This window comes from Schistocerca serialis, chromosome 2, assembly GCF_023864345.2.
Source record: "Schistocerca serialis cubense isolate TAMUIC-IGC-003099 chromosome 2, iqSchSeri2.2, whole genome shotgun sequence".
Taxonomy (NCBI): Eukaryota; Metazoa; Arthropoda; class Insecta; order Orthoptera; family Acrididae; genus Schistocerca; species Schistocerca serialis.
The window spans coordinates 706324215-706344136 of record NC_064639.1 but is presented as its reverse complement, the minus strand read 5'-3'; the positions used below and the strand labels follow the sequence as shown (position 1 = coordinate 706344136).

General features: G+C 38.9%; 1 protein-coding gene across 1 annotated transcript in view; it reads left to right on the top strand.

Moving 5' to 3' along the window:
• Positions 1-289: 289 nt before the first annotated feature.
• Positions 290-19922, top strand: part of LOC126457864 (uncharacterized) — a 33966-nt gene continuing 14333 nt past the window's right edge. The window contains exons 1-2 of the mRNA XM_050094511.1: positions 290-631; positions 1469-1655. Of these exons, the coding sequence (XP_049950468.1) occupies positions 553-631; positions 1469-1655 (266 nt within the window). The 5' untranslated portion in view covers positions 290-552. The remainder of the gene's footprint in view (positions 632-1468; positions 1656-19922) is intronic.

The following is a 19922-nucleotide window of genomic DNA, read 5'->3' as shown; positions in this document are numbered from 1 at the left end:
AAGTTAATTAGTAAATGAAAAAATGTTTAATCTTACATGAAGGCTAGTTATAGGAAATCTGATTTCAGAGGGATTTTTCACATAGGTGAGTCAATATTCGATTTGTAGCAGGATGTACTATTAATGAAAATGCTCTATCAGTAGGGAGCCAAAGAGTTAAAAGTAATTCACATCTTCGTCTACTTTTATCGTACAAATACGAAGAAGAGCAAAATCTTCATTGTACTATTAGTCTGATCAGAAACGTAGCACTCGGTCGGCCAGGAATGTATCAGTTTAGCTGCGATTTGGCAATGCCAATGAATGTGAATGAAGAATAAAAGTTGAAGGAATAGATTTACTTATAGCGTAGTCAGTGTTAACGTTCGCGCAACTTTTCGTTACATTACTATAACCTCCTTTTGAAATTATCATAATACTATCTTTGATTCAGAAAAAAATACAGTACACAACAAACGTCCATGGTACAGAACAAGTACTTTTGACAGTGTTGGTATTTTTCACGTGTTGGTAACTAGTAACTGCCGTGTGGCGGTAACGACGGAAGCGGAGATGGTGATTTGTGATCTAAACATGAGAAAGTCTCTCTCTTCATGTATTTATAGAGATGAAGAATTTGATACTGCAGATGGTAACCATTGCCTTGGAAGTTATGCGTGGAATTCATTCATAACTTTCTTACAGTGTGATATTATGCCAAGTGAAGATTATATACAACAATTTAATTATTTATCGTGTGTGGTTAGATCTATTTCCCGTTATTAGAGTTGTCGTGAACGGGAATTTTTGAAAGTATTATTATTTGCAATAATCGTAATGGAGTTGCGTGTCGTTATGTTGAAATTGTGTGTAGGTTACAGTCTATTTTGAGGAAAGAGCGGCATTAGCTTACACATTTGGTAAAATTAGTGATCGTTTCTGATCTCACCCAGACAGTATTCTCATGAGTATCGATATTTAAGATATTCATGAAAACAGGCATTCGGGAGAAATACTACTGAAAAATCTAAGCTACAGTTTTACGAGTTTGACGTATCACAATGAATACTCTGTGTTCTGCAGGATATTTACTGGTGTATTTGTTTTCGTTGAACACTGGCAAATATCACTGAGCTATTGTGTTGTTTGTTTACATTGTATTCCAGTTTTTAGTAACGCTATTGTCAAATGCCTTTGGTTTGTCAATGAGCTGTATTTTCCTCACAGATGCTTGAAATTTTTCGACCTCTCATTTGTCATTTCACAAGCGAGGTTCAGCTGCAAATGAGATAATTATTACCTTTGTATTGTAATTGACAAAGTCTCTTGCGACAATCTACTTCCTTAGTTAAGTCCTCACTCACTCTCTCTCTCTCTCTCTCTCTCTCTCTCTCTCTCTCTCTCTACACTACATTTAAAACTAGACTAGGGCTAAAGTATATTCGCTGGATTATACATGTATATATATATGTCACATTGGGTATTGCAGATGTACTGAAGTACGTGTACGACAATACATGCGCATGTTGCTGTGATGTCTTTGATGAAGTTGAACCCACATTACGGTGTGTTGAGTGTGACGCACACCTATGTGCAACATGTTTCAGTCAAGGTCAGCAGCCAGGACAACACCGTAACTATCATCGCTACACTGTTATACCTCCCACCAAATTAAGGTAGACATCTTCTCTTATGTCATGTACAGTGTTTATTATTTTAATTGTGCTTTAGATCGTATAGATACAGATATACTCCGACACCTCTATTTGTAAGCTAAGATTCCATCGTATAAGTTCAACTTGACCTTCAATCTACTCCTCAATACATTATGTACATCCTTAAACATTGTACCTTTATCTATATCCTACCTCATCTGCAATCTCTTCGTATGCCCATTTGCTCTCAAAAAGTCTCAAACCCAACTCAGCCTTTTTCTTCACACCAAATATCACCAAGACTTTGTTGAGTTCACTCAAATACTTCACCAACTATTTGATTATCTCTCGCTGTTTTCTGATATGAAAATTTCCTATGCTAAATACTATCGTTATGCCTCCCACACTTTCGAGTTGTATGCCACTCATGCTCTCAATTCTGCACCCTATAGATAATTTGTCTGGGTGACTGTAGTTTAGAACCGTGCACCATTTCCTGCATCAGTCGAATCATTGACATTTCCTATTAAATCAGGAGGTAGCGGCACATGTGAAATATGCCGCATTATTTACCATCTATACTGCTGTTATTATGTTGTGTTCTATGTGGATATGGTTGTTTATCTGTATTCATGGCTACCTGAAACTTCCACCAAGTTGCTGAATGTTTTACACATTACACAACCAGTGGTTTCAGTGGCTTTCTCTGTTCATTCTATATAAATCCTATTCCCTTTCCTCCAAACACTAATTACATAGGTGGAAACTGTCCATTCACCATAGTCAGTTCTTGAGTACTGCCCCTTCTGCCCTAAACCCTTGGTGACCTCCATCCTCAGAGCCACTCTTTGTGACTCGTTATTTTCCTGATCCACATGTTCCCCTATTAGCTGTGCCAGTGTGTTCCTTTTCTCCCTCACCCCGAAAAACAGAAGATTTCATGATCTGAGGTAGTGTATTCAAATTATCATGTAAAAATGCATCAAACATTGGGCCATATTCTGCTGACAGTAAACATTGTATAATATAAAGTAAGACTCGTGATCAAAAGTTATATTTTATTGCGAATCAGTTGATTAACATATACTACAGTTAAGTGAAGAGTTCTTGCTGTCAGAACTACTGATAGCATTAGTTTAATAAGTCATGTATGAGAAATGCTAACATGAAGTCTTTATGGACGAATTGAAAAACTGGTGAAAGCCGACCTTGGGGAAGATCAGGTTAGATTCCGGAGGAATTTAGGAACACGTGAGGCAATACTGACACTATGACTTATCTTATAAGATAGATTAAGGAAAGACAAATCTATATTTATAACATTGTTGACTTAGAGAAAGTTTTGACAGTGTTGGAGTACTCCCTTTGAAATTAGGGGTAAAATACAGGAGTGAAAGGCTATTTACAACTGGTATAGAAACCAGAGGGCAGTTATAAGAATGAAGGGGCGTGAAAGGGAAGCAGTGGTTGCAAAGGGAGTGATTCAGAGTTGTAGTCTACTCCCAGTGTTATTCAATCTGTGTGTTGAAGTAGTAAAATTTTGAGTAGGAATTAAAGTTCAGGGAGAAGAAACAAAAACTTAAGAGAGTTTCTGATCACGTTGTAGTTCTGTCAGAGACAGCAAAGGAATTGGAAGAACAGTTGAAGGGAATGGACACTGTCTTGAAAGGAAGGTATAAGATGAACATCACCAAAAACAAAACAGGGAGAATGAAATGCTGAGGGAATCCAATTAGGAAATGACACACTCAGGAAAGTGGAAGGGTTTTGCTATTTGGTCAGCAAAATAACTGATGATAGCCAAAGTTGAGAGGGTACCAAATGTAGATGGATAATGGCAAGAAAAGCATTTCTTAAGAAGAGGAAATTTTTTAACATTGTATATAGATTTAAGTGTTAGAAAGTCTTATATGAAGGAATTTGTCTGGTGTGTATCCATGTATGGAAGTGAAACATGGACGAGAAACAGTTTAGGTGAGTAGAAAATAGAAACTTTCGAAATATGGTGTTACAGAAGAATGTTGAAGATAAGATGGGGCGATTTTTGCAAGGAAGTACTGTATAGAATTAGAGAGACAAGAAATCCATGGCACAACATGACCAAAAGAAGGTATCAGTTGACAGCACACATTCAGAGACATTGAGGATCGCCAGTTTCGTATTGGAGGGAAGAGAGAGAGAGAGAGAGAGAGAGAGAGAGAGAGAGAGAGAGAGAGAGTGTGTGTGTGTGTGTGTGTGTGTGTGTGTGTGTGTGTGTGTGTGGGGGGGGGGGGGGGTTATATCATACATATGAAGCATTAACTTGGAGACCAAATGTTTGTAGCTCATAGATAATGAGAATTTAATGTAGTGTAAAGTGTGTACAGGGTCATTCCATGTCAGTTCAACCAGGGGCTCCAGCTCATATTCTCAGATTTGACTAAAGTTCAGTACACTAATTTTACCATGTGTGGAACACTCGTGTACAAAGTATTAGTTTCCCCTGTCAATTAGTTCCAGAATTATGACTTTTGATAGAAAGTGGCGTGATCAGGAAATTGCGACCCGCATCTGGCAATCTATCTTCAGACCCAACTTCAGGTCTTAATAACTTTGGATCTATTCCACACAGTCCAGTGAAATTTTTACAATCCAGTAACATCCATTTAGAGAACGCACTCCATCAATCAAAACACCAACAACATATTTATGAGGGAAAATAAAAAATTCCAAAATGTGATTAAAAAAAATTTGATACATTGAAAGGTACATATTGTAGGTGCCCTCTATGCCAAATATAATTCACTCAAAAAGGGTATTAATTTTTTTGTGGTAAGCTTAATGTGGCCTAAACACACACAGAACACATCATGCCCATATCAGTCACAGAAACTGAGTTACAGGCACACAAAAATTTGAAAAATTACCTGAAAAACATGGATTTTCGAAGTGTGGTAGCACAAAAGGGACAAGTGGTATCCAAGCCAAATTTCACACACTGCATAAGTAGACCATAATAATATATATCTCAAAAAATTTCAGCATGTTATTGCAAGACATTTGTGTACAATGGAAGTTGACAGATGTATTTGGTGATGTGGCCATTGTTCCACAACACAATTTTGTAAAAACATATCGTAAACTGTTCTGCCTCTTCTTATCCTCTCCCACGACTGTTTAATCACTAAGCAACAACATATAGACAGATTAACACAACCTATCATTAATGTTTACTGCACCTTAACTGCTAAAAACCAGTCGATTGTGCTTCAAACAGAAGTTCTCCCACACTTAAGCTACTGCACTCTGTACATTGAGTGGCAAATTGTACTATCTTACTGACACTGTGGTAGGAACTGAACTGACATAAAAATACGTTCAAAAGGAATCCAACACCTGTCTGCCAAATGGGCCAATGAAATGATCTTGGTGGTCCTGTTGGTGGCATGAAGTTCACAAATACATCACCTTCTGCTTCACAGCACTCTGCAACACATCCTAAGTACCATTTGTCATCATAAACAGCAATAACATAGCAACATGTTTGTATGTTGCTGCTTATGCTTCTGAATCCTGAGTCAGACACACTGTGAAGACACATGTTGTGCATGAACCTATAGTTATAACCGGACAGTCTGCTCGTCCGCACATTGTCAGAGTCCGCTGGAGATAAGTGATGGTGGCTCCTTGTGTCTGCAACAGTTTTAACGTGTTCTAGTCTGCTTTTTAGCAACTCTTTGACTGATTTCACCTCATCTTTCGAAACATAGAATTATTGTATGCCAGAGATATTTTTCTGTACCCACGTAAATAATTGAAGAGGTGTTAGAATGTGACCTTCTGTAGGGTGCTGCAGATTAACTCGTGATGCCATGTGCTTAATGGTAGCACCAATACCATCACATACATTTTTACCATGACTTGTTGCGAAAAAATTCCATTCTGCGTGAATCTGAAAATCATGGTAATGCATGCATAAATTTTTGAGATTTTTACAGTTTTTGTACTGACTAGCTGCCCCATCACTGAAGTATTTCGCAAAATGTATGTGAGGCAGCTTGTTTTTCACATATGCCATGACAGTGCGAATGTGGGCATGAGCTGCTGTGGCATCATGAATTAAACAGTCACTAAAAACACACCGGTTCATGACACACACATCACCTGATTCACCTCTATAGTAAATCGCAAATGGCTGGAGAGTTGCTTGACTGTTGTCCCACTGATATCCTTGGAGGGCATATTGAACTATAAATGCATAATTTTCAGAAAAGTCTAGTATTACTATAATTGCACCTTGTTTCAAATTATCATTACAAAACTGGAGATAAGCAGATTGTGCTGTTGCTGTGAAGCTGTGTGTGGTCAGTTTGTCTTTCTTTTTCTTCTTCTTCTTCTTCTTCTTTTTTTTTTTTTTTTTTTTTTTTTTTTTTACAACACATTTCAACAAAATCTTCCACTGTACTTTGCTTTGTTTCAAGGCTTGTGCGATCCATGTGTGGCCATTGTTTATAAGAAACAAGTTCATTGTCATCCATAAGGAATTTACCAAACAGTTTGTTATTCATGTGTTCTGCAAGATTTGCCTTACCAGGACACTTTTCATACCAGTGTATCATGCACTGGCAGGAACTGATGTCACACACTGGCAGCTTCATTACACCTTTCTAGTCCAGACCAGAATCCTTCATAGCAGCAAACGTCAGCTTAGCATTTTGATGGGTCTCACATACACAAACATTGTGTGTCCACCTTGCACTTACAGGCACAACCCATTTTGGCCGAAGATTGAAAAAAAGGTGATAAACCTACTTTGGTATTGGGATACTTTTCCTTGAATTCTACATAGAGTTCTGATATGTTGCATAGCAACAGTCTTTTTTGCATTTGTACACGTACATTTCCCATTTTCACCGTTACGTAGTCTTTTTTTTCCCAGGCATTATTTGGCTGTAGTCATTATTTTCATAAAACTCCGATACTAGCACCTTTATTTTTGAACTCAGTTGCTTACCCTGAGCCTGCTGAAGTTGTGGAAACACTCCTTCGGCTGCTTTTATTTTCCTAGCTTGCTTTACCATATACGTAGAAACATTGAATTCCTTTGCAATGTAGTCAGTAGACCAGCTGGAAGGTGCAAGGGTAAGAATAGTTACTTTTTTCTGGCGTGTGGATGTGAATTATATTTGGCATAGAGGGCACCTACGATATGTACCTTTTAATGTATTACATTTTTTAATCACATTTTGGAATTTTTTTATTTTACCTCAGAAATCCTCCCCCCATGAACCATGGACCTTGCCGTTGGTGGGGAGGCTTGCGTGCCTCAGCGATACAGATAGCCGTGCCGTAGGTGCAACCACAACGGAGGGGTATCTGTTGAGAGGCCAGACAAACGTGTGGTTCCTGAAGAGGGGCAGCAGCCTTTTCAGTAGTTGCAAGGGCAACAGTCTGGATGATTGACTGATCTGGTCTTGTAACAATAACCAAAACGGTCTTGCTGTGCTGGTACTGCGAACGGCTGAAAGCAAGGGGGAAACTACAGCCGTAATTTTTCCTGAGGGCATGCAGCTTTACTGTATGATTACATGATGATGGCGTCCTCTTGGGTAAAATATTCCGGAGGTAAAATAGTCCCCCATTCGGATCTCCGGGCGGGGACTACTCAAGAGGATGTCGTTATCAGGAGAAAGAAAACTGGCGTTCTACGGATCGGAGCGTGGAATGTCAGATCCCTTAATCGGGCAGGTAGGTTAGAAAATTTAAAAAGGGAAATGGATAGGTTGAAGTTAGATATAGTGGGAATTAGTGAAGTTCGGTGGCAGGAGGAACAAGACTTCTGGTCAGGTGACTACAGGGTTATAAACACAAAATCAAATAGGGGTAATGCAGGAGTAGGTTTAATAATGAATAGGAAAATAGTAATGCGGGTAAGCTACTACAAACAGCATAGTGAATGCATTATTGTGGCCAAGATAGATACGAAGCCCACGCCTACTACAGTAGTACAAGTTTATATGCCAACTAGCTCTGCAGATGACGAAGAAATTGAAGAAATGTATGATGAAATAAAAGAAATTATTCAGATAGTGAAGGGAGACGAAAATTTAATAGTCATGGGTGACTGGAATTCGAGTGTAGGAAAAGGGAGAGAAGGAAACATAGTAGGTGAATATGGATTGGGGGACAGAAATGAAAGAGGAAGCCGCCTGGTCGAATTTTGCACAGAGCACAACATAATCATAACTAACACTTGGTTTAAGAATCATGAAAGAAGGTTGTATACATGGAAGAACCCTGGAGATACTAAAAGGTATCAGATAGATTATATAATGGTAAGACAGAGATATAGGAACCAGGTTTTAAATTGTAAGACATTTCCAGGGGCAGATGTGGACTCTGACCACAATCTATTGGTTATGACCTGTAGATTAAAACTGAAGAAACTGCAAAAAGGTGGGAATTTAAGGAGATGGGACCTGGATAAACTAAAAGAACCAGAGGTTGTACAGAGATTCAGGGAGAGCATAAGGGAGCAATTGACAGGAATGGGGGAAATAAATACAGTAGAAGAAGAATGGGTAGCTTTGAGGGATGAAGTAGTGAAGGCAGCAGAGGATCAAGTAGGTAAAAAGACGAGGGCTGGTAGAAGTCCTTGGGTAACAGAAGAAATATTGAATTTAATTGATGAAAGGAGAAAATATAAAAATGCAGTAAGTGAAACAGGCAAAAAGGAATACAAACGTCTCAAAAATGAGATCGACAGGAAGTGCAAAATGGCTAAGCAGGGATGGCTAGAGGACAAATGTAAGGATGTAGAGGCCTATCTCACTAGGGGTAAGATAGATACCGCCTACAGGAAAATTAAAGACACCTTTGGAGATAAGAGAACGACTTGTATGAATATCAAGAGCTCAGATGGAAACCCAGTTCTAAGCAAAGAAGGGAAAGCAGAACGGTGGAAGGAGTATATAGAGGGTCTATACAAGGGCGATGTACTTGAGGACAATATTATGGAAATGGAAGAGGATGTAGATGAAGATGAAATGGGAGATATGATACTGCGTGATGAGTTTGACAGAGCACTGAAAGACCTGAGTCGAAACAAGGCCCCCGGAGTAGACAATATTCCATTGGAACTACTGACGGCCGTGGGAGAGCCAGTCCTGACAAAACTCTACCATCTGGTGAGCAAGATGTATGAGACAGGTGAAATACCCTCAGACTTCAAGAAGAATATAATAATTCCAATCCCAAAGAAAGCAGGTGTTGACAGATGTGAAAATTACCGAACTATCAGCTTAATAAGTCACAGCTGCAAAATACTAACACGAATTCTTTACAGACGAATGGAAAAACTAGTAGAAGCCAACCTCGGGGAAGATCAGTTTGGATTCCGTAGAAACACTGGAACACGTGAGGCAATACTGACCTTACGACTTATCTTAGAAGAAAGATTAAGGAAAGGCAAACCTACGTTTCTAGCATTTGTAGACTTAGAGAAAGCTTTTGACAATGTTGACTGGAATACTCTCTTTCAAATTCTAAAGGTGGCAGGGGTAAAATACAGGGAGCGAAAGGCTATTTACAATTTGTACAGAAACCAGATGGCAGTTATAGGAGTCGAGGGACATGAAAGGGAAGCAGTGGTTGGGAAGGGAGTAAGACAGGGTTGTAGCCTCTCCCCGATGTTGTTCAATCTGTATATTGAGCAAGCAGTAAAGGAAACAAAAGAAAAATTCGGAGTAGGTATTAAAATTCATGGAGAAGAAATAAAAACTTTGAGGTTCGCCGATGACATTGTAATTCTGTCAGAGACAGCAAAGGACTTGGAAGAGCAGTTGAATGGAATGGACAGTGTCTTGAAAGGAGGATATAAGATGAACATCAACAAAAGCAAAACAAGGATAATGGAATGTAGTCTAAGTCGGGTGATGCTGAGGGAATTAGATTAGGAAATGAGGCACTTAAAGTAGTAAAGGAGTTTTGCTATTTGGGGAGCAAAATAACTGATGATGGTCGAAGTAGAGAGGATATAAAATGTAGGCTGGCAATGGCAAGGAAAGCGTTTCTGAAGAAGAGAAATTTGTTAACATCCAGTATAGATTTAAGTGTCAGGAAGTCATTTCTGAAAGTATTCGTATGGAGTGTAGCCATGTATGGAAGTGAAACATGGACGATAAATAGTTTGGACAAGAAGAGAATAGAAGCTTTCGAAATGTGGTGCTACAGAAGAATGCTGAAGGTTAGATGGGTAGATCACATAACTAATGAGGAAGTATTGAATAGGATTGGGGAGAAGAGAAGTTTGTGGCACAACTTGACCAGAAGAAGGGATCGGTTGGTAGGACATGTTCTGAGGCATCAAGGGATCACCAATTTAGTATTGGAGGGCAGCGTGGAGGGTAAAAATCGTAGAGGGAGACCAAGAGATGAATACACTAAGCAGATTCAGAAGGATGTAGGTTGCAGTAGGTACTGGGAGATGAAAAAGCTTGCACAGGATAGAGTAGCATGGAAAGCTGCATCAAACCAGTCTCAGGACTGAAGACCACAACAACAACAACAACAACCTCAGAAATATGTTATTGGTGTTTTGATTCATAGAGTATGTTCTCTAAGTGGATGTTACTGGGTTGTAAAAATTTCACTGGACTGTGTGGAATAGTTCCAAAGTTATTAAGACCTGAAGTTGGGTCTGAAGATAGATTGCCAGATGCGGGTTGCAATTTCCGGGTCACGCCACCTTCTTTCACAAGCCATAATTCTGGAACTAATTGGCAGGGGAACTTAAAATTTTGTACATGAGTGTTCCATACTTGGTAGCACTGGTGTGCTAAATTTCAGCCAAATCTGAGACTATCAGCTGGAACATTTTCTCAAATTGGTTGAATTGACATGGAATGACCCATCAGTGAATTAATCCTATTTTAGAGTGTTTAATCTGTGTTGCACTGCAAGATAAGTGTAGATATTACTGTAGGGTAGTCAGACAGTCAGACAGGAAGTGGTATCGATTGTTGACTAGAATTCCTTTGGAGTAATTTGAATGGGGAACTCAACAAATCTCTCCAATGGGACTGTTGTAGGCTCTGCAAAAAAGAAGAGTGAATCAGTGTATCCCTCAGACAGAACTAGATTACACAAAATTTGAACTGTGTAGGTTAAAGGGAAAAAGAGATTGTGGGCACTGGGTAAAGGTAACAGGTAAGAGAGGAAAGGGAATAGCTCTTCCACATAGATTTGAGCTTAAAGTATGTAATAAATTGGTCTTGTTACTTGAAGTAGGGCGGGAAGAGCCTCATCCAACTGTAGGGTGCAGCAAACTTCTAGCAAAGAAACTAAATGCAGGTCGGTACCAAAAGAGAGTAGGAAGAAAAGAGTCTTGCTTCTTAGTTAGTAGCAATGCGAGGGGTGTAGGTCAGATGGTACAGGACAAATTAGGAACAGGGTACCAGGTCACAAGTTTTATGGAGCCAAGTGCTAGCCTTGTCCTGGTGCCAAGGACATAGGTGAATATGTGTAAAGATTTTGACAAAGGGTCTCAGGTTATCATAGGTGGAACGGGGAACAGTCTGAAAAGACCAAAATTAAAGCATTACAGGTAACATAAATGAAATAGGAGTGGCAACTACACACACACACACACACACACACACACACACACACGTGAGTTTTGTGGAGGTCCTACAGTGCCATGACTAGCATCGGGTTAGCCGTATGAACTCTTAAGCTGAGCAGGCTGCCGATGACTGAAATGAAATCTCATGTGAGTGCAGTGCCTGTTGCTACAGCTGGGAGACTGGGGTATACTAAACACAGCCTACAATTGAATAAGAGAGGGAAAGATCACTTAGACTAATTAGTGACCCCAGAACAAACCTTTTTAAGAATGGCTTACAAAAGAAGACTTGGATGAAATTTATGGTGAACCAAATGATGACATAACATTTACTCTGTTTGATGATAAATTCATATCATTATTTGAAAATAGCTTTCAGCATAAGCTAATCAGAGAAAACAGTAAACAGCCACAAAGAAAACAACGGATCACAAGAGGGGAAAAAGGAAATGCATCTGGTGGCAAGACCAACTAAAGATCCTGCAGTACATGCACATTGCAAAAACTACCCCTAACTACTAAGAAAATTTATTAAAATTCGAGGAATGTCCACATTATTTCAGAAATCAGTAATTCAGTCTGACTTAAGGTTATAAGGAATGTAGTGAAATCGGAGAAGTCACCAGTAAGAGTACAGGATAACATTGCTATTGAATTAAATGGAAAGGTTATAAATGTTGAGTCACATGTAGCAAACATATGTAATAATAATTTACGGAAAGTACTGGTTGAGAAGAATGAATTATTTAGGAATAAAGGAGGTGACTCACCTAAAGGCAGAAGTGCTACATTGTTGACAGATTCACACAAAAGGTACAGAGCTTTACTTTGCTAGCTTCCGGAATGGAATGCCTTTCTCAAGCTGTTGGCGAAAACACACACACACACACACACACACACACACACACACACACACACACACGCTATTTGATGGGCGGTAGCAAGTTACCTTAAGCATAATCCGTATCACTTCTGGCAGGTGGTTTTCTTCATAGTCTTGGATGTTACTGAATTTAGCATATTTTAAAATTCAGGAATAAGTAAGAAACACCTATTTTTTTGTTTTCTCCAAAAAACTTCCTACCGTGAGATATAGGCCTCCAAAGGTGACACAGCAAACACTATTTTAAAGATGTGAATTGCGGAAAAAATTTTAAAATGCTATAAATCTGTAACAGTTGTAGATATTTTGTTTTGGCCCCACAATGAAGCTATACAAAGTGCAGCTCTGTTTTTTCACCAAATTTGAGATATAATTTTTCCGGCAACATTTTCTCGAAGGGGGAGTGGGAGTGGGGAACAAAATTGTGACATCTTGTACAACTTAAAAATTTTCAGCAATTATCTCATGGATAATTTGAAACAGAGTTGCCTGAAAAAATAGGCCTGGAGAAAAAAGTACAGTTAAGGTTCATGATTCTTTGGAAGTGATTGCAGGGTTAAACCTGAAAAGTTTCAGGTAATAACCTATCAATACGTGGTTGTAGAATATAAACTTTCATTCTCTTACTGCTTCTCAGTAGTTTACAAATTGAGAGCAAATTTTACCATTTTTGTAAAAATGTCAAAAATGGGTAGTTGTAGCCCACTTTTACATACAGGTCTTCTGAAAATTCTTTCAAACCATTTTCATTAGAAAAACCATGTTCTGAACAACTTAAATTACTATATTTGATTTTTCAGTACGAGCATAGAGGACTCAAAAAGCTGACAAGGTGGAGATGAATTGAAAAAATGAAATGTTCTGTGTGCCACAGTTACTGTCTATTACTCTGTGGGGAAGGAAATATTTTAAGTCCTGATGACTAGAAAGTGAGATCAAATCAGCAGTAGTCAAGAACTCGAAAAAAATGGGCATCTTTTGTTATGATTCATCATGACATATTTCAGCTTTTTTTGTGCTGTAATAACTTCCAAATTAAGCTGATTTATCAACTTAAAAATTTAACTGTACATTACCAAGACACTGAACCATCATAGTAGTAGAAGTGTTGCATAATAGCTGCAACATGCATTATACAAATTGCCATCAGTTTTGCACCATTGTCACATGGTGCAAATTTTGATGGCTTTCATAACGGTCTGCCAGTCTTTTTTTTTTTTTTTAAAAGGGCTAGTTATAGAGAATTTGGAATAAGTCTTTCTAATGGGCAATGCTGTTGCTGTGCTAGTTTAATTCTGGTTCAAAGTGTAACCTATTTTGTTTTCACATAGTTTGTGGTTTATGAGGAATGTTAGTGTACAGATGTAAAGATTGTATAAATGTGTTGCTATTGACCACGTGGCTTGTCCAGTACTGGTTTCTTTTAAAAGTAAGGAAACCAGCATCCCAATCCCCACAGCAACAGGGGTCCATGCATGATTGCTGAGCAATAGCATCCATGGGTGGGTTTCTTTACCACAGGTTTCCAAACCTGATGATACATTTCGTAAAGTGCTGTAGGTCAAAGCTAGAAGAGGTCTCTTTTAGGATCCTAATCTTACATTTCCTTCTAACTATTTGAATTTTTACAGGTTTCATTAATTTGTCGTAGAATGTCATGAGGAAAACAATATATACTGCTGACCAGATGGTGTCACTGAGGGTGCTGGAATAATTGCAGTAATGTGCTGTTCCAGAACTAAGCGCTTGTCACTCCTTGATGTCCTGTAAAATGAATTTGCTGTGCCTTCAGAGTACATAAGGCTTATTGAAGCATCCTTCCACTCAGTGGAAGTCCCACACATATTTCCTATCCATCACTGTTTTTCATAAATACCATATTGTCCTGGCTGGAGGTCTGATATGTTTTGATGCTGCACTGAGAGCATTAATGGTACAAATTTGCTTTCATCAGCAAAGAATCCATTGAACAAAGTTAAGTGATACAAGAAGTGAGGTTTTAACATGGGGATACTCTTATCAGTCGTCATTTTATTGACAATTGATGAAACAAGAAGTCAGATTGGCAGAGTTTCAAATAATGCGTCATGTTTTCTGGCCAGTATTAGTGACAATAGTGTGGAGGATATATTAATATCGGACTTACAGCCAGGTCAACATGCTGTATGCATGTACGAAAAAGAGCGGTGGATTGGAAGTGTCTTTGAGACTTCTGCTGAGCAGAAGGATGCTTTCATAAGCTATATGCACCCACATGGCCCAGCAAATTAATTTTATTGGCCATCAAGGAGTGACACATACTGGGTTCTGGAACAGCACAATATTGCAGTTATTCCAGCATCCTCAGGGACATCATTGGCCAGCAGTATCGTTCCCCTCATGAAATTTTACAGCAAATTAATGAAAACTGTAAAAATTTCAAGTAGCTAGAAGAAAAAATAAGTTTAGGATCCCAAAAGAGAACTCTTCTAGCTTTGACCTCTGACACTTAGAGAAATGTATCATCAGGCATGAGATCTTGTGTAAAGAAACACTTATAAGGCTAGGGAATCTACAGCAAAGAAAGTCACCACAGCTGGTGTTGCACACCTGTCAGTTGTAGTCCCAGTGGGGATGAAGGTGCTGGTTTTCTCACTTCAAAAGAAACCAGCAGTGGATGAGCCACCCCAGACAATAGCAACACTTTGTATTTTTCATCAGTGCACTAGCGTTCCACATAAACAGCAAACTATGCGAACACAAAATATTCTGTACTGTACTGTGAATTAAACTAGCACACCAGTAGCTCTGCACAGTAAAAAACTATGCTTAATATTCTCTTATAACATGGATCCTTTCCAAGAAATGACAGGCAGGCTGCTATGAACTTCGCCAAAATTTACACCATGTGACAATGGTGTAAAACTTGCAGTGTGTACTATGTGTGATGCAGCTGCTGTGCAACACTTTTTACTACCATGATGGTCCAGTTTGTTGGTAATGCACAGTTACATTTTGAATGTAATAAACCATTTTGATTCAGTAGTTATTATAGCAGAAAAAGAATGAAATATGTCATGATCTGTGACCAAAGATAGAAACCCCCCCCCCCCCAAACCTACCTACCTCTCTCTCTCTCTCTCTCTCTCTCTCTCTCTCTCTCTCACACACACACACACACACACACACACACACACACACACACACACACACACAGATATCCATCCACACATATAGGTCTTTAAATATGTCTGCTTGTATCTGTGTGTGTGTGTGTGTGTGTGTGTGTGTGTGTGTGTGTGTGTGTGTGTGTGTGTGTGTGCGCGCGCGCGCGAGAGTATACCCATCCTTTTTTCTCCCTAAGGTAAGTCTTTCCGCTGCCGGGATTGGGATGACTCCTTACCCTCTCCCATAAAACCCACATCCTTTCGTCCTTCCCTCTTTCCTGATGAGGCAACAGTTTGTTGCGAAAGCTTGAATTTTGTGTGTATGTTTGTGTTTGTTTGTGTGTCTATCGACGTGCCAGCGCTTTCGTTTGGTAAGTCACGTCATCTTTGTTTTTAGATATATTTTTCCCATGTGGAATGTTTCCCTCTATTAATTTGAGTATCAGTGAGATATGGGTATTACAGAAGACTTTTTTCTTAAAGTGGGCTAAAAATACCCATTTTTTGCACTTTTTGCAAAAATCCTCAAATTTTGTGCTCAGTTCGTACACTTTTGAGAAGAAGTAGGAGATGGAAATTTTGTATTCTAAGACATCGTATTGGTAGTTTATTACGCTATTTGCCACAATTACTTCCAAATTTCTTATTTCTTGAGTGAACTGACAGAAATAACTTCATTATTGTGCAAGGCGATTAATGCTTGAGTGCCAATGATGTGGAAATAAAATAAAATCAGAAAACTGAAAGTAATGACACATTTGTCTGCTGTAATTGTTGTTGTGGTCTTCAGTCCAAAGACTGCTTCAATGCAGCTTTCTATGCTGCTCTGTCCTGTGCAAGCCTCTTCATCTCTGAATAACTACTGCAACCTACATCCTTCTAAATCTGCTTACTATATTCATCTCTAGGTCTCCCTCTACAATTGCCAACCCTCCCTTCTGCACCCCTCCATCCCCCATACTCACAGTTCCCTGCAGTACTAAATTAGTGATCCTTTGATGTACAACACTGTCTTATCAACCAAATCCTCCTTTAGTCAAGTTATGCCACAAATTTCTTGTCTCCCCAATTCTATTCAGTACCTCCTCATTAGTTATATGATCTACCCACCTTAACTTCAGCATTCTTCTGTAGCATGACATTTTAAAAGCTTCTATTCTCTTCTTCTCTAGACTGTTTATCGTCCATGTTTCACTTTCATACATGGCGACATTCCAGACAGGTACCTTCAGAAAAGACTTCGTAACACTTTAATCTATATTCAGTGTTAACAAATTTCTCTTCTTAAGAAATACTTTTCTTGCCGTTGCTAGTCTTCATTTTATATCCTCTCTACTTCAGCCATCATCAGTTGTTTTGCTGACTAAATAGCAAACCTCATCTACTACTTTGCATCTTGTTTCCTAATCCGATTCCCTCATCGTCACCTGATTTAATTTGACTGCTTTCGATTATACTTGTTTTTCTTTTGTTGTTCATCTTCTACCCTCCTTTCAAAACACTGTCCATTCCGTCCAACTGTTCTTGCAAGCCCTTTGCTGCCTCTGACAGTATTGCAGTGTCATCAGAGGTATACATTAAAGCACCAAAGAAACTGGTTTAAGGGGATACGGAATCACCTATCCCCGCAATGTTAATATATGCCTACTATAGGGAACATTTTCTCACAAACTACTGGAGACAGAGAGGTAAAAATTTTACTGTATGTGCATTCATATGTTACAACAATACTGAAACAACAGTTTATTGTCAAAGTATTTTCTTACAGAGATATTGTACATTTATTTTTAAGTAAATTTTTTCCATCGCTTTTTACTAGACTATCACCCCTAAGTCTTTTGTAAATCAAGTAATTAAAAAATCGTTGTTTCAGTATGTAATAGGGACCTATGTCACTACGTCATAAAAATTTCAGACTTCTAGGTTGACCAGTACCTGAGATAATGTTCCTAGATGAAGTAAAAAGTAAACTTACGGGAAACGGAGAAAGAAGATTAAAACATTCCTGATCCGTAGCTAATACCCCCTTCACAGTCTTCATAATCATCTTCAAGTCTTCTTTTGGCACCCCTCTGCACCTGTCTTGCTTTTTTCACTAATGTCTTGATTATATTATCAGCATGCCTTAGTCTGTGCTGATCTAAAAAGAACATAGCACGTACCGTACGGGAACCAACACACATACCCAACTTTTGAAGGACCTGGCATTTAGTTATATTTCCAAGATTGAAGGTTGCCACAGCATCATACACACCAAAATGTAGTGTATTAATTCCGACAAACACTGTTTTTGGGAGACGATGCCATATCACACTATTCAAGCACTCGTTGGGGTTCTGCGTTTTTCCGTGAAGACATTTCATCAGAAGACTTCTGTCAGCCAGATCTCTGAAAATGGGCTTTATTTCTGCCATGATGGCTGATGGTAGACTGTGGTGGTGAATGTATTTCTCTCCTGTTGTTAGTCCCCTATTGTATTTACACCAGCTGTTTTCACCTTTGGGGCACAAACCATGTTGTGGATGCTCATCTGTGGATGCGGTGTGGAAATATAAAGCCCATATAGCTCTCCTCATTTCTTCAAGATTGCCTGTATTTTGCCTGATTGCAAGGCCATAGCAGTTCTGAATGTGGTCTATTATGGAATCAGTCAATCTTCCTCTGCCATCCAAGGTTTTCCCATCATCTAGTTTTTTCCCTTTCATAACTGATTTTAACCTTCTCAGCCTGGCACCCATTCTCTTCTGCACATGTCCTATACATTCAAGTTTGCTTATATTTACACTGTTCCCATATGGTTTGCTTTCCAAAACTTCTTTGAATGCTTTAGAGTCACCATCTCCCAGATATTTGACATAGCTAACATTATACCACTGTGAAGAGCGATGAAAAATTTTCTTCACCCCAGCAACCTCCATGCCACCACTACTACCATAATAATTAGCAATACAGTCATCACTGTGTTCATTTTTCAGCCTGCCTGTGCACCTACAGTATTTAGACATTATTGCAACATCAATAACCTTGCCAGTATCAACACTAGTTGCTGTTACAACACCATTGTTGGAGGTGTGGCCCCTTTTCTGCCACGTGCCATCAAACGCCACTGTGAGGTCACGACTGCCGTCATTTTCTTCCACTGCTTCTTCCACCGCAACCTGCATTGACTTCTGTGCTACATCTTCAACTGCAGATCCTAGTACATAATTGTAAGCTTCAAACTTTGAAGGTGCACTTGGAAGGTTTAGAACACCACATAGCATATCACCAGCTGCTTTGCCCTTACCAATTGCTCGCAATCCATAAACTAACCTAATATTTACACTATAAAGTTCAGTTTTCTTGTATCCATTATTTACAGTTACTGAAACCGAACTTGGAAACTTACAGCTGTATTTACAAACACTGCATATTAAATTAAACTGGGCAGCCAGGCCAACATGGGATTCTACTTTCAGAGAAACGTTTCCATGACATTTTTTGCAGCACAAACTGTTTTCAAGAGCTTCACACAATATATTCGTATCAATGAGTTCAAAAACTTCATTCCCTCTATCAAGTAAATTATATTTCTCTTCCAAATCTCTTAGTTTTTTATGAGAAGCACTGTTTTCATTTGGTGTAAGTTCGTTCGGCAAATCAGTAATAAGTGGATTCACATTTTCCAACAGTGATGATGATGAACTGCTTTGCTTTGCTAATGAATCATTATTTCTTTTCTTTTGCCAGTTCACACGCTTTTTAAATACTTTTGCTTTAGCTCTAGGCATTTTCACTGCGAAAAATGAAGCACTAAATACGAAATAACTCAACAACAACTACTTTCTTATATCACACTGTTTACAAAACAGTCCCGCCACAAAGTCAAAGAGTAACTTGAGGAAACCAGAGAGAAACATTTTCGGGCAACTAGTGTATAAATAGTCGCTGGAAACCGGGATATTTGAATTCATGTCACTTTAAAGGTACTGCCAAAAAGTTCATGGTCAGCCACGAGAGACGTGTATAACTAAAGCGCAATACCCGATCTCACAAATATATAAAAATAAAATAGTTATAATTGTAGTAGAGCTATGTATGATACGTCATTTTAAAGAGGAAACATGGCAGAATATAATACGCCAATAAAAAAAAATTCGATTTTTTAACCCAAAATCCGATTCCGTATCCCCTTAAGCATGCGTATTCAAATAAAGAGAGAAGTAAACAGGTAGAATACAGCATTGCGGTTGGTAATGCCTGTATAAGGCAAGGGCCTTGCACAGTTGTCGCATCTGTTACTGTTGCTACAATGGCAGGTTATCAAGTTTTAAGTGAGTTTGAACATGGCATTATAGTCAGCGCATGAGTGATGTGATCCAGCATCTCTGAGGTAGTGATGAAGTGGGGATTTTCCCATACAACCATTTAACGAATGTACCGTGAATATCAGGAATCCCCTAAAATATAGAATCTCTGACATCGCTGCGGCCGGAAAAAGATCCTGCAAGAACGGGGCCAGTGACAACTGAAGAGAGCTATTCAATGTGACAGAAGTGAAACCCTTCCGCAAATTGCTGCAGATTTCAGTGCTGGGCCATCAACAAGTGTCACTGTGCGAACCATTCAATAAAACATCATAGATATCGGCTTTCGGAGCCGAAGGCCCACTCGTGTAC